At 40.5% G+C, this 16541-nt stretch overlaps 1 protein-coding gene and 1 long non-coding RNA gene across 3 annotated transcripts in view; one reads left to right on the forward strand and one right to left on the reverse strand.

Moving 5' to 3' along the window:
- Positions 1-16541, forward strand: part of ZDHHC17 (zinc finger DHHC-type palmitoyltransferase 17) — a 120703-nt gene that overhangs the window by 75802 nt on the left and 28360 nt on the right. For both annotated transcript variants that reach the window (XM_042860096.2, XM_005310812.5), the window contains exon 11: positions 11415-11539. In XM_042860096.2, coding sequence (XP_042716030.1) covers positions 11415-11539 — 125 coding nt within the window. The remainder of the gene's footprint in view (positions 1-11414; positions 11540-16541) is intronic.
- On the reverse strand, positions 4428-4813 carry LOC135973917 (uncharacterized). Its single transcript, XR_010590986.1, has 2 exons — positions 4726-4813; positions 4428-4602 (listed from the first exon to the last, which is right to left on the reverse strand). It is a non-coding gene; the product is annotated as an uncharacterized LOC135973917 (long non-coding RNA).

Here is a 16541-nt window from a genome sequence, read left to right on the forward strand (position 1 = left end):
ACCATGACCTATAGTCTTTAAACTTAAGTAGCATATATGCTTTTCCTAGGATAAATAGATAACTTCATTTCCCTATTCACTCATATTTATCACTTCTGGCAGTTCAGCCATAACTAGCTATTCCTAGTTAGTTTGCAAGTTCCATTTTATATGGACTTCAAAAATGTGTTAAATAAAATATTACATACAGCTTATGAAACTAAACAGAATACATTCTGTGAAAATAATTATAATTGCTGGGATTTGCCAACATCACATTTTTATAAATATTAGCCACTGGACAGAATGTATAACTAGATCTGCCTAGACATAAACTTACCATGTTCAGAAAGAAAGTACAAATTGAGTCAGATTTTCTCAAAAATTCAGTTTACCATATTAATCGAGTTAAATTTCTGTTCTACTTTCTCTGGGATCGCACATTTTAATAATATTTTATCATTTGAACAAAGAATCAACAAACACATTTTATTAACACCTGTTTAATTTTTACTTAATGCTTCTAGTTTTAAGTATTGTTAAGTGAATGTAATGCTTATGAAAGATACTGGCTGGAAAATCCAATATCACTGCAGTCACTGATATACCTTTGATTGCCACTGCTTTTTCATGCTTAAATTATGATGTGTTACTGCTAGATATTATTTAAGCCAAACATTGAGGTTAAAAAGCAGTATTGCAAATTTTGTTTTTCTTTTTGAGCCTTTCATTTCTCTTAGGATGTAAACATACAAGTTTGAGTGCCACTGTGCCTAAAATCTCTGAGAATCTTGTTTAAAAAGTGTTAAAATATTGTCTAACATAGTCAGTCAAAGATCTATAATATTAAATGCTTCCTTGAGTAAAGGTCCCTATTGTATTCCACTGAGAGTTTACATATCTGCATCACGCATCCAGAGCTGGAGATTTTTTAAGCACTAGTGTCCGTTGGTCTGTGCATGTGCCCTTGGCTCGCCTCATGGTTTCATCCGAGGTGATAAAGGGCAAGGCGGATAGACTGCATCTCCAGTTCCTTCTCACCGCCGTATCATCTGGGTTGGAACTATTAGTGTCCTCTTACATGTGATGCACTTTAAAAATATACAGTTGTTCATAATTAGCTTTACATTTTTTTACAGTTTTTATTGTTTTTATCGTAATCTTTAGTAGTTTTAGGAGCAGGATTGGTGCTCCTTTTTTGGAGAGTTTTAACAAGGAAGATCAATACTGCCTCTACTGCTTGGGAGAAGTCCACATTTCATCCAGGTGCAGTATCTGCCACTCCTTCCCAAGTCATACCTGAGAATGCCAGGCTCTCCGCTATGGAAGCACCTCATGGAAGTCGCTATGAGACCTCATTCGGACCCTGGCCAAACAACCTCCCTCTCCCTCTTTTCCCCTCTCCCTCCCCCCCCCATACATTGGCCTGAGGCTGCCAGGAGTGCACCTCTAATTCCAAAATCCGAGGCAGGCACTGGCAGTACCACCATTGTGATCCCTGTGCCAGGGCCTAGTCAGGAGGTAAGGTTTTAAGTCTTCCTCTAAGTCTAAGAAGGGAGAGACTCCTTCCATGAGTTCCAGTCATGGGGACGGACTGCACTAAAGCACACAGACACAAAAAGAAGCCACATAAATCAATGGATCCACTAGTATCAAGTGCGAACCTGCACACACAATCAACATCAGCATCCCTCAGACCCAGAGAATCATCCGCTTTGGGTAGGACTGTTGCTCCAGTTCCAGGGACTTTACTCCGGGGAGGTTGGGAAAAGCGCCAGAGCTCCAATAAGTGTTTGCCCTGGGAGAGCCAAGGTCTCCACAGGAAGACATTATCTCTGGCACCAGACATGCCACATTTGAGCCACTGCTCACCCCCCACTCTGACGGTGTACACAATTCTGCTGATTTCACCAGTGAACCAGCTTCCGAGTTTTCGTGCTCGGAGGACTTGAATGAATGTCAGGGACCATCCATCTTTTCCTGCCACTATGAGTACCAAGGGAGGTCTTCTGCATCATGGCAGTATCCTCCACTCCAGCTGCTGCAGAGCCAGTGGTTTCCTACACCATGAGGCCCTCCTCAGCACCCTCCAGATCCATCCTGCTGGCCCTTTGGGGGATCCCTGTGAATACCCCCTCTTCTCCTACTACCGTACCCACGTGCGGGTACTGGACCCAGGCTTTAAAATCTGCACCTCCTGCCTACATTCCTTCTCGGTCAGCGAGCAAGATCAATACTGCCTCTACTGCTTCGACCACAGCCATCCTCCATGATGTGCTGCTTCAGGATATATGTAGCGTGGCCATATGGAGTTCAGTACATACCTTTGTCACACATTGTGCCTTGGTGCAGGACTCTGTGACGGATGCCTCATTCGGCACGGCTGTCCTCCGCTCAACCGTTCTCATCCTTGCACCCTCTTCCGACTTAGATACTGCTTGTTAATCATCCTCAGTGGAATACAATAGGGGCCATCACTCGAAGAAGAGGAGGATACTTACCTGTAGCTGGAGGTTCTTCGACATGTGTGGTCCCTATCTGTATTCCACTTCTCACCCTCCTTCCCCTCTGCTGCGGATCTGTTGGATTTGCGATGGAGAAGGAACTGGAGACGCGGTCAGTCTGCCCCAGCTTTTATCACCTCGGACGGAACCATGAGGTGAGCCAAGGACACATGTGCGGATCAATAGACACTGCTACAAGAAAAATCTCCAGCTCTGAACGCATGGTGCACATCCGTAAAGCCTCAGTGGAATACAGAGAAGGACCACGCATCTCGAAGAACCTCCAATTACAGATAAGTAACCTCCTCATCTGTAAGTGTAGAAATTAAACATCTAGTATAAAAGGTAGAGAGAAGAATGAATGCTGGATATTAGAATGTTTTGGGCAAATTATTTTGCCTCAGAACAGACTGAGAATCTGCAATGGATGATCTATACAACATAAAACAGTGCGAACCAAATAGAAAATGTTTGTGCAACTCAAGGGAAAGAGAATTTCAAGTCTGTTTTATCTGATTATTGTACTAAATGACTGGCTGTGGTATTATGTGGCTTTGTTGTGAAAATGGAAGCAGACGTGTAGATCAAATCCTCTTTAAAGCAAATGAATACACATCAGCTGGATAATGTTGCTTTATGCAATTTGATGATTATTATTTCCAGATACAATATGGAAAGGAATGGAGGCTACACAGTAAAAATTTTAAGCACAGTGCACATTCTATAAAGCTATAGAAGGCTCTTTGATTTGTATCTGAAAAGCATGATGAACTACCTTGCATTCAGCACTGTTACTAAAAAATCACCTTTATGAAATAATGTGCTGCACGCAGTATCTTTGTTCCCCTTTCCCCTTCAAAATCAATCAATTTTAAAATAAATTTCAGGTCCCTTTCTTTGTCAGGTTAAAATATACAAATGGGAATGCCTTTTCATATCAGTGGAGAAATTTAACTACAAAATTCTTTTGGCCTGGAATTAACTTGGCTCACATTCTGTAAGCTGCTTTAAGTTATAAATCTTGCATTGTATAAAAGAGAGGCTAGAAATATTTAAAATCAGTTGCATGCTATGGCTAAACAGAAAAATGATACTGTGAACGCTTTAGTATATGAAATGCAGATATCCTGGAAAACTGTTACTATAAAAGAGCATTCTGACATTTGTTAGGGATTATTTGCAAACCTCTTGCTCAGCTGTATTTGAGAAGAGATTGCACGAACAACTTTATTATTCATATGCTACTGTATGTCCTGTGTTTTTACAACAGATATGGGGTGAAATTCCACTTGTAAACACAAAAAAGACACAGTGGGACACATGGAGCCATTTTCTCTTACTACGGGGGGATATACGTCTCCCCCTTATCCATTGTTTTGCATATCCATCGCTCATCAATAGAGGAACGTGTTCCGATACACATCTGTCCCAATCCGCATATCCGTCGTTTGCAGTACTATAAGTTGCAAGCGACGAATATGCGGATCGGGAACGACATGAATCGGAACACGTTCCCCTATTGATGAGCGACAGCTATGTGTAGCCACAGGTGGGCCGCAGCCCACCCACTTAACATACAGGCCCACCCCTCCCCAGTCCCAACTCTGCTCCCACCCCAGTGCTCGCCCCACACCGCCCGCCAGGCGCTCCAGCTGGGGAGCAGGGTCGGGGCACCGGGGTTTGCCTAGCTCTGGCGCTCCAGTCATGGAGTGGGGTTGGGGGATTGACCCACTCCGCTCACCCGGCTCTCCTGCCGGGGAGTTGTCAGGTTACAGGGGCTTCCAAGCCCCCTACCCCTGCTCCCTGGCTGGAGCGCGCAAGCCCCCGCACCCTGACCCTGCTCCCCTCCCGGTAGGAGCACCTGGCGGAGTAGGGCAAGCCCCGAGCACCAGGCGGGGGGGCGGAGCGGGTGGTGGTGCAGGGACGCATTTTTCCAGGAGCCCCAGGCCAGCTCACTCCTACCCCTCCACGGCTCACCCAAGTGTCCCCTTGTGCCTATACCACTGCTCTACCAGTGGGTCCACGGTATATGTCGTTTTGGTGTCTGTCGCCCTTCTCAAGAACACAAGCCCAACGTATACCAGGGACCCGTTGTATCACATATTACTATAATAATGTACTTTCAGGTAAATTATTTTTTAATTGTTTTAGTTCATTTCCACAAAAATAAACACAGATTTTGTTTGCATGGTGTGATCACTCCCACCACTTAGAGCCACATCAGATAGAGATTGTAACAAACCAATCAGTTTTAACTGTTTAAGATGCAACAGAAAGCCTAAAGCGTGTGACCTTGTGGTTTAGATAAATTGCTTCACTTTTCATGAGACTACCTTGAAATTGCAGATAATCAGCTGTTAATCTTAGTTTTTTAATATTTGTCATGATATTCAGTTTCTGTCCTCTTACTTGACTCACTTGGCTTCTGAAGTAGAAAGTTATATTACCTTAACTGGACATTGAATTGTATATACTGAATTGTTATCTATATAAATAAGAGTGCTTATTATAAATCCTATCTGGAATATTAAATATTACTTTATAACACTTTCAGCAATTAATTTAAATTTAAAATATAACAGATAATGAAAACTAAACAGATCTTGAGATCCTTAGATAGAAGGCAATATGGAAATGCAAAGTATTATTTTTTACTTAATATTATTGCATTGAAAGTCCCCATAAAGCAACTTGATGTGTAATGAATCCTTTTGGAAGTGTTTTTGAGTAAAATAACTTGCCAGATTCATTTCATGAAAACTGTCACAACGAGGAATTTCATCAGATATCATTTTACCCACACTACAGAGAATAAAGAAGTACTGTGCTCTGCTTTAAGTAATCAAGTAAAGCTGTAAAAATATAAAGATTCTTACTCTGACCACAGTTCTCTGTCTTATGCTACAAAAATAAAGCAGGTATGTAATTTCTTTTTTTCAATAAAGCTACAGGGCAATTTGCCAGAAGAACTAAAATGAATTTGGCATCTTATTACAATGACTTCTAACTTAAAATTATCAATTAACGTATGACAGCTTACAGAACTCAGTCTCTCAACTAGCTTGTTACAAAACACTGTCATCCCTAATGAAAAAATACTAATAGTACCTTTGTTTTCACCATGTCACTTTTGAATACAATGAGGTTGTTGCAAAGGCTTATTGGCACTTACCTTTAAATGTCAAAATGACTGTTAATGATCTGCAACTTTGACTTTTTAAAAATCAATATAATACAATCTCGTTTCTTGTATTTACTACTTTTATTTGACAGTGAATGTTATTAGTCAGCATGTAATTCCCAAGTGAAGATCTAACAAGTAAACAACTAAAGGAAAACCAAAAGAAAACCTGTAAGGAGAGGGAAACAAATCTGAGATGATTTAGTTCATCATCAGTGTCTAAGGGTTCTGCATTTGGGCACTTATTTGCCAAAAATTGAACGTGATGCTATCTGGCTTCTGAACAACAGATAAGTTTCATTTTCCACCATATATTGATCTTACACTTCATGTGTGCACCCTACTACAACAGTTGGTCTGGCTTCACCATTCTGAAATAATTAGGAACAATATGAAGTCGATTTCAAGAAATGCTGCTTGAAAAACCCTTTTGTTTATACAGCAGACCTGCCTTTCTAGTCCAATTTTTACTGGTAAATCAAAAAAACAAATCAATGGCAATCACTAGTCCAATTAAAAACTGACTGTCAGTTTTATGCCTTTCTGCACCTTTGATATCCTCTCATGTTATAATGACCGAATATGGGATTTTGAAAATCAGATAAGGGAGTTAGGCACAACTTTCATTCACTTTCAAAGGGAGTTAAGCCCCTAGCTCCCTTAGATGCTTTTGAAAATCCCTCCCCAAATTTCTACTGGCGAGTTAATGCTGATAGCTGAACAGAGAAGACGATCATAATTTTTTTAAATAAAACTTTACAAAATGAAAGCATCACACGTACATACAATCAAAATTATAGAGACAAATCCAAGAAAAGAACAAAGGAAGACTTACATTCAGAAAGACAAAAAAGCTACTAGTTATGGAGGTGTAGCTTTGAGACCTATTGAGTAATTGGATTTGTTCAGAATGCTCTGGGGGAGTGTCCTATATGTCTGTGTGTATATACATACTCTTACGCACACACACTCTCTCTCTCCCCCTCCCCTTTCAATTTATAGCTCTGGTTCCAACCAATATTTTGCTTGATATGTAGTTGTAAATTAACAGCAATTTGTATGTAATTGAAGCCACTAAATGGGTTGTAGTTTTGGATCAAACTTAGCTAACCAAATATTCACATCACCTTCTATGTATTCTGTCACTTTAATGGGACAATCATAATTGCTCAAACTGCTCTGATAATTACAGTGAAAGGTGTTACTTTGTAGTAAGGTAATAAATGGATCATGGATTTTTGCACTCTGTCTCACACAATGAAAACGGGGAGGTGTCGTGGTTAAGTTCATTTTAGTATTTTGCTTTAGGATTAAGACCTAAATATTTCTGGAACCCTTTACTGCATAGAAAGTTGCCGAGTGGGAAATCTGCAGAGGGGGAATTGCTGCCAACGTTATGCTTCAGCTTTGCAGCCACCTATACAGCTGTGTACTTCTCTCTACTTGGGTCTGAGTGAGGAAAATGTTAGGACTGAAAAGAAGTGAGGCCACAACTGGAGTTGGGCAGATAATGGAGTTTTGAGTTCACTGGGAGTTTTGAAAAATAAATAAAATAAATAGTTTCAGCTTGATCCAAAAACAGTTGTTTACATTTTTCAGTGTGTAGAAATAAAAAAAAAAAAAAAAGTTAATCACAATGTTTTAATGTTACCGAAATGAAAATTTTCAACACAAAACATTCTGGTAACGTCAAAAGGAAATGTTTAGTTTTAACCTGAAAATTTTCATTTAGACTTCCAGGCATTTTGACGAAAGCAAGCAAATAAAAGTGGCAGCGGGGAAGAGGTGGGTGGGGCCTCCCATATAAGCTCCTTTAAAAAAAAAAAAAAACGTAAAACAGCTTCCAGAGGGGAGAGTGAAAAAGCCCCATCTCACAATATCCCTTAGCACAGTGACTAGGGCACTCTCCAGTGATGTGGGAATCCCAAGTTTAAATTCCTTTTCCGCATCAGTGTGTGAACTTGAACCTGAGTCTCCCCGCCTCCCAGAAGAGCATGTTAACTACTGGGTCTAACGCTTATGGGGGGAAAGACACCATCTTTGTGAATCCTTTGCTTGCTGTTGTGAAAATGTCTGTCTAAAAGTCCAAACAAAAAGTTTCATTTTGACATTAACAAAGCATTTTGACTCTTTTGGTTCTATCAAAATTAGTCTATGAACTTGACTTGAATTCACAAATAGTTTGTAGACCTGAAACTGCATTTTCTAATAAATAAACTATTCATCCAAAAGATTTCATCCCGCTCCAGCCATCTGTGCTTTGCCTCCAGGTAGAATGTCACCTGTACTGTAAATGTTTCAAAGCTTCATGTGTTTTTCCACATACACTGTTGATGTCCCTAAAAGCTCTGTAAGTTGACATAGGTCTTCCTTGAAGTAAGTTACTCTGCTGTCCAGGGTGTGCCTGCCCTTTTCCCCATGAGGCTTCTGAATTGCCTCTGTCAGCACAACCTTCCCCCACTCAGATTCTTGTTTGTTCACCTCACTTCTTTGCTCCTTGTTTTCATTTTCCCGAAATTCTCTGCTGAGATTTGACCTACTCCCGCCCTCTTATCATTCATCCATAATGCTACTTCCACATTCAGCCTTCCTTTCAGTTTCAGTATGCACATGGCCTATTTTCTGTCTTCCCGAGGATGGTTTCCCTCTCAATGCTGCACTTATCTTCTGGAGTCCTCCTAATAAAAGATAGCAAGGGAGGGGCTGCACTTTGACATTTTATCTGAGGACTCTTAGGCCTGGTCTACGCTACAGAGTTAGGTTGATGTAAGGCAACTTACGTCGACCTAATTCTGTAAGCATCTACATTAAAATGTTGCTCCCATCGATGTAACTCTCCCACTACACTGACTTAATAACTCCACTTCCACAAGAGGCATAGAGTCAATGTTGATGTAGTTAGGTCGATGCAGTTGTAAATTAACAGCAATATTGCATTGCTTACATTGACTGTTTCTGCCTTTCAGAAGCCGTCCCACAATGCCAAACACTAACAGTTAAATTGGTGCAAGTGCTCCTGGTGAGGACACACACCACGACCCAAGGAGCGTAGTGAGGACATGCCCACGCGATTTAATTACTGTGGTGGCTGTACGTTGCCATAACTTAGGTTGATATAATTTTGTAGTGTAGACGTATCCTTAAGTTCTATCCATATAATCTGTGTGAGTGAAGGGTGAGAGGAACATGCAGAAAAAAATTTCTGGGTTACTGCCCGTGGGGCCCGGGTGCATGAGCAGTTTTTTGGTCATAGGAACATGTTGTCCAAATTTTATACAGTAGATTTAATATAGTGGATTAAAAGTAAGGTCACAAACTGAAGGTTATAAAACCATTTTACTGGACAGAAAATAAATTGTCATCCTGCCTATTTCTTTTTAGCAGTCTAGACATGACGTTTAGTAATTTGGAATGAATCATGTAATTTTTTTTCAATTGTACCTTATTGTTCATAGCAGATGTCTGTTTAAGGGATTTTAAATAGAAGATGTTTCATGTATTTTTCTGCTTTTTTTTATTGTTGTGACACAAATATCAGTGAAAATAGTAAGTATTTTAGAGACAATGTAAACCCTTAAAGCTATATAAATAAAGTGAACTTATTTTTGGCAGGAGCTAATTTCAAAAAATGCATTTAGCAAGAAACTGAGTTAGTAAAAAAAGATTAAACTCAATTTTTAATCAGTAGAGATCAAATGCAGTAGGGCATATAGTAAGTTATGGTGTATATGGGGGTATGCGAGTTATAATTTACTGAAAAGAGCTTGTTATATTCAAGCTTAATTAGTCTTTATAGTGAGCTAAAATGCTAAGAGGCTACCGTGTGGAGCACATTATTAAAAATTAAAATTAGCTTATCAAACATTTTCAGTTACAGTTCAAATCTACAACTAGTTTCTTCCTTCAGAGAACGGAATCAGAGCAAGGAAGTTTGTTTAGGGTATGATAAGGTACAAGACATACAAAATTAATCAAACATGCTTCATTTCGGCAAACAGTTGTTTAAATACTGTGGGCTTGATTCTCAGGGTACATCTACACTGCAGTCAAAGCTGTGATTGCAGCTCAGATAGGCATACCCACCCTATCTTTAATCTAACTAGTATGGCTAAAAATAGCAGTGAAGAGACAGAGCCTGGCCTCGGTCGCAGGCAACATAAGTACGTGTCCAGGGTTCTGGCAGACCTGTACAGCCCATGCCACCACCTCTTGATAGCTGTTTTTTAGCTGTGTTGCTAGATTCAAACTAGCACACTTATGCCTGCTATTGCAATGTTAGACTGTTAGACATGGCAGTTTAGCGTGTCCAGCAGTGTAAAGAGGCCTTAATTACATTTACGCTCTAAGGCCCCTGTACATTGCCAGCATGGTGCAAAGGCACCATAGGATAAATGAGAATTGGACCCCATATCATTTTTTCATGTCTTTATTTTGAATATTTTTGTCTATATATTGATGTAGAATGTTTTAGATAATGCTGCTTGTTTGCTGATTATCTTCTAAAAAATCAGTGTCCAGCTCAGCATTCATAATCCACTATACACTGTGCAGTTCCAAAATCTCATTTTCCATGCCATTAAAAACAACAACAAATGAAACTCAGTTTTCCATAAAATTCCTTACATAAAATTGTATAGATTATCAATGCATAAAATGTTCAGGTGCCAATTTTAGTACATACAGCCATGTAAAACACTATAGTTATCAATCCATATTCAGGGTTTAATGCTGCAAAAATGTACATAAATAACAAACTTTACTCATATGGGTAATCCCAATGACTACTGAAGTCAATGACTTCATGTACATGCTAGTAGGATTGGTACACTAACATGCCAGATTTTTGGGTCCCTCAGAAGTGCTGTACTTCATGCTCATTATTGCCTGTTACGAGGAAATCTATTAATTCTATGATTTAAACCACTGTAAAGCTGTGTATATCCTAGCATAGGAAACATTTTTAAACTAGTGGTTATTCCTTGTATTTATATTGCTCTTGAATTTATAAACACTTTCAGGAATACTAAGAATTCTTATTTTATAGGTATTAGATTATATATTTTAAAATGGCTTTCATTGGTCCGAAATATGAGTATTCGCTTATAAGAGGATCATGTTTCAAACAGCACCCAAAAAACTCAATAGTTTTGCTTTTTCAATTATTTGCTTTACACTGAGAGAGATTTCAATTTAGTGTATAAACTCTGAGTTGAGCATCTTGGAAATGAGCATAGGTTGAGGGATTACTGCCGTGTAACATCATTCTCTATTAGACAATCCCTTATATGGTTAAAAGCATTCCTTTTGGTGATTTAATGGAATTTTAGACAATGGAGACATAAGCAGTCAAATGAGCATCTTATAAATAGAACTTCTGAATATTTACTGTGAAATCAGGAAATACTTTAAGGAGATAATACTATATGGAATTTAAATTAAAAACAACAAAGAACAGATAGGAATAACTGAATTATCATAATTCATATTTTAACACAGTGTAAATAGTTATAAAGAGTTAGGCAATCAAACTGCCTTAAGAGAATTTCTACAGAATATAGAGTACAATAGAAGTCCTTACGACACAATATTTTGTGCTTATTTTAAATGTCGTTGATTTTGGCAACTTTTTAGAACAAAATGATTCTTGGTCATCTTATTTCAAGTTGACAGATGTTAATAATTCAGCCTGGTTTGGTCTTCCTGTAATCTTTTTCATTTTGAACTTCTTTAGATTCCTTGACTTTAAACACATCTCAATTTTCTCTTTATACATCTTCCATTCCTTGCCAATAGTGTTGCACTTTTCTACAATTTTGGAAAATCCTGGAAATCAGACCCAGGAATCATTAAAGCCACAGAAGAACAAAAGAAAAAGGTAAAAATACTACAGATTTTTTTGAGGATGATGGGGAGAAAATGCTATGTCCTTTTTCAAGGATGAGTTACCTGTGTGTTTCCAAATGTTGTCACTTGCTGTTTAGCACAGAGAAATAAGAGTAAATTGTTGTGAAACAAAAGCATAGCAATATCAAAAGGTTGTTTCTGCATTTATCTTACATATTCCCTTGTCTTTATTTGCAAGTAGTGTGCAGGTCTTGCTTTCTAAATTTAACATTCATGATGTTTTAATTAACAAAATAAAATTGTAGTTTAAATTTAATGAGGTGGTAGCGTGTGTAAATCTTTATATTAGGTTCAAAAAGTGATGAGATGAGGTTGAAAGTGATGATAAATTAGGTAATCCAGATTCATTTATGGAAGCATAAAAATTTGCTCTATTCTGCATAGGTTCTTGTATCTCTCTCATCACAGTAGTACCTGAGTGCCTAATGTACTTAACTATGGGACTAACTTAATATTAGCTGTATACAATGTTGTTGTAGTCATGTTGGTCCCAGGATATTAAAGAGAGAAGTTGGGTGAGGAAATATCTTTTATTGAACCAACTTCTATTGGTGAAAGAGACGAATTTTCAAGCTTACACAGCTCTTCAGTTCTAGGAAATGTAATCAGTGTCACAGCTAAATATAAGGTGGAACAGATTGTTTAGCATAAGTAGTTAACATTTATTTCAAGGGACCATTCAAGGTGAAGTGTCCAGTGAACACCTCTCCAGAAGAACGGAGTGGGGAAAAAGCTAGGGGCAGGGGGATTGATCAACACCCCTACAACATACCTTTCAAGATCCATGCGTCTTATACATGCTAATCACAACATGTGGTGTACCTCACAATGCACTAAATGCACCAGTAGCAACTATGTGGGTAAAACGCAGACAATCACTATGCTCTTGCATGAACTCACACAGAAAAATGACAAAAACATTATATCACCTGTGGATGACCAGTTTTCACAAAGAGATCACTCTCTATCAGACCTCTCAGTCCACATCCTCAAAGAAACCTGCACAGCACCTTCAAAAGACCAGTCTGGGAGCTTAACTTTGCTAGACACTAAAAATCATGGACCGAATAGAGACACTGGATTTATGACTTATTACAACAATCTATAACAGGGGTGGGCAATAATTTTCGCTGGAGGGCCACTCAACAAATTTTGATAAGTCGTCATGAGCCACACATTTCTACTATATTAATGGAAGGGGTGCGGGGTCTGGGAGGGAATTTGGGTGCAGGAGGGAGCTCCGGACTGGTGCAGAGTATTGGGGTGCGGGTGGGGGAGCTCTGGGAGGGAATTTGGTGCAGGAGGGGGCTCCAGGTGGGGGCAAGGGATTGGGGTACAGGAGGGGGAGCAGGGTCTGAGAGGGAGTTTAGGTGCAGGAGGGAGTTCTGACCTGGGCCAGGGGCTTGGGGTGTGAGGACGGTGCTGGGGGTGGGGGCAGCACACGGAGCCACCTCTACCTCCCCATTCTCCCTCCCCCCGCCCCTGCCAGGGGCACGCAGAGGCGTGCCAACAGCAACCGGCAACTTCCAGGAGCGGCATGGGGCCACTGCAGGCAAGCAGCGTGCCTGAGCGGCCCACTGCACTGCAGAACTTTTAGAGGACTGGAGATCGCGAGGGGGCAGCCAAAGAGCCTGGCAGGCTGGTCAGAAATGTTAGATGGACCAGATCTGGCCCACGGGCCATAGTTTGCCCACCCCTGATATATAACCCATTAACACCCACCCTAGCTTTCCCCCTACTGGCCACTTCACATTGAATAATCCTGTGAAATTGTTTAGCATAAGCAGTTAAAACATATCTGTTCCACCTTGTATTTAGTTGTGACACTCATGTCTACGCTGCAGTTAGACACCCACGGCTGACCTGTGCCAGCTGACTCAGGCTAAGGCCATATCTACAGTACCACTTATGTCGGCAAAACTAATGTTGCTCAGGCGTGTGGGGGGAAAAAACGCCCCTGAGCTGCAAGTTTCTCCAGCATAAATGGTAGTGTGCACAGCGCTGTGTCAGCGAGAGAGCTTCTCCCGCCGACATAGCCACCGCCACTCGTTGGAGACAGTTTAATTATGTTGACAGGAGAGCTCTGCGCTCTCAGGAGAGCGGCATAGAGCAGCTGTACTGCTGTAAGGTCTCTAGTGTAGACATAGCCTAAGTAGCTGTTTAATTGTGGTATAGACGTTTGGGTTCGGGCTGCAGCCCAATCTCTTAGATTCTCCCACCTTGGAGGGTCCTAGAGCCAGGCTCCAGCCCATCCACAGATGTCTACACCCCAATTAAATAGCCCCTTAGCTTAAGCCCAAAGAGCCTGAGTCAGCTGATAAGGGCCAGCCCTGGGTGTCTAATTGCATTGTAGACATTCTCTCTGAGTACATTTCCCAGACCTGAAGAAGAGTTTTGTGTAAGCTTAAAAGCTTGTATCTCTCACAACAGAAGCTGGTTGAATAAAATATAGTACCTCACTCATCTTGTCTCTAATACTAGTGTAATCCACACCTTCTGGGTGTGGGGTTCTGTCCCATCGAGTGGCACTGAGACCACTTAGGGTATGTCTTACTACCTGCTGGATCGGCGGGCAGCGATCGATCCAGCGGGGGTCGATTTATCGCGTCTAGTCTAGATGCAATAAATCGACCCCCAAGCGCTCTTCCGTCGACTCCTGTACTCCATCACTGCGAGAGGCACAGGCAGAGTAGACGGGGGAGTGGCAGCAGTCGCCTCACTGCAGTGAAGACACCACAGTGAGTAGATCTAAGTACGTCGACTTCAGCTACGTTATTCACATAGCTGAAGTTGCGTAACTTAGATCAATCCCCTTCCCCCCCACCCCCCAGTGTAGACCAGGCCTTAGAGAGAGTTAAATGAATCTGCTCTACAGCCTTAGTTAAAAGGCAATTGGCTTTTAGCTCATGCTGTAGAAGCTCATGCACTAAGTTCCAGAGGTCCCCGGTTTGATCCTGCCTGACCACAACCGGAGTCTGTTGGCATTACAAGTGGGGACTCTTCTGGGATTTCAACTGGGAAGTCTCTGAAGCTCGGGACGCGCTTCCTCAGCTAAGGGAAGTATGTAACCCCACATCTCCTGGCTGTGGTGTTCTGTCCCATCGAGTGGCACTGAGACAACTTACAGAGAGTTAAATGAGTCTGCTCTACAGCCTTAGCTAAAAGGCAGTTGGCTTTTAGCTTGTGCTGTAAAGCTTCTACACTAAGCTCCAGAAGTCCCAGATTCAATCCCGCCCACCGACGACTGGAGTCTGTCGGTATTGCACTAACTGTCACTTTAAATGTCATTGCTTAAAGATTTTGCCTATTCTGTTTTAAAAATAAATAAAATGTACAAATTACTGTAATTTAAATATACTATACCAATAAAGCTAGAGCTTCTACTGACAAAACATTGAATTCTGTTTGAGTCAAGCTTCTTCTTCGGTTCTGAGATAGACATCTCTGATTAGCTTTCATTGGCATTTGAGAGTAATTCATCTTGGCATATAATTTATGACCAGATGCATTTATAATCTTTTACCATGATAATTTTCTGATGCTCAAGCCCATTACTGTTAGCAGTTCTAACTTGCCCTTTATTGAAATGAAGTTTTTGAGCAATCAAACCTAGCAATCACAAATTCCCAAAATGAGAGCAGCAGTAACCTCTTCCATTAGTTTATGGGAAGCTTTTCAAAAGCCCCTAAAGGAGTTAGGAGTACAAGTCCCATTGAAAATCAGTGAGACTTGTGCTCCTGACTCACTTAGGTGTTTTTGGAAATCCCACTCTCAAGCATGCTATGCAACTCACTGCAAATCAAAGTGGAATGACATCAGGCTGCCTGGAATTATATATTTGTCCATGTGCCGAGTAGTAATCTCTGATGAGGTTGTGATTGGTTAGATTATTTTTGTTTACAGGATAGATTGATATTAAAAAAACAACTGTGAATGTGCAGATTCAGGCATCCAGAATTGCTTTTCTGTTACTGTGCATCCACCAAGTTGGATGCTGGGCTAGTCCAATCTAAGTACCATTCCTTCAGCAGGACTACATAATTAAGTAGAATTTTAACACTTTGTAGAGTAGTAAGTAAGCCCCTTTGTGGCCTCAGTTCAGCAAACCACATAAACACAGGAGTCCCATTGAAGTCACTGCTCACCTACTTCAAATTAAACACATGCTTCAGTGCTTTGCCGAATCAGGGTCTAAATACAAAATTAGCCAGTTTCCAGTCTTCTTCCATCAGGATTTTGTCACTGTGCTAATGTTATGGATTTTTTGATGCATTTTTAGACACTTTGCAACTAATTCAACTCTAGAGTGGACCATCATAAAAAGGACCGGCATAAAATATTCTGGGCACTGTAGTAGTTTCCCCACATTGCTTCGTAACTTATCTTAAAGTGAACAAAAGTCAGGGCACCAAATAATTTGTGCTTCCCCTCCCTGTTGAACAAATAGGCAGAGCAATCCAACAGACCACGGTAAGTATATCTGGAAATGCCAGCAACATCAGAGTTTCCAGGTGTTTTTTCTTTTGACATGCTTGCCCTTTTCAATGATGTATTTCTGCTTCCTAGACTAATTTGAAGTAGTTCAGGCAACTCCCCACTTTCCAAACTGCATTGAAATTATTATTAGTTGTAGTAGTAGCAATTTATTTACTTTTATTATGGTAGTGCCCAAAGGCACCAATCAGGAGGATCTGCCCTGGATTGTACTGGTCACTGAACAAACATACAGGAGAACAGTCCCCAAAGAGTAAAAGGCATGCAGTGTATTGTATAAGCAAAGGACCATGTTGAATAGTGCTTTATTCTACAATTACTCCCATTGAATTCAATGGAACTACTTGTGGAGAGGTCCCAAACATGCAAGAGGGTATCAAAAGCCAGCCCAAAGCGATCACGGTGATGGTAGACATGCTTCCTGTTAGTTCTGTCTCTTTTGTTTTTCATCTATTTGTTTTATTTATATTAGTTTTTTG

This window comes from Chrysemys picta, chromosome 1 (genome assembly GCF_011386835.1).
Source record: "Chrysemys picta bellii isolate R12L10 chromosome 1, ASM1138683v2, whole genome shotgun sequence".
Classification (NCBI taxonomy): Eukaryota; Metazoa; Chordata; order Testudines; family Emydidae; genus Chrysemys; species Chrysemys picta.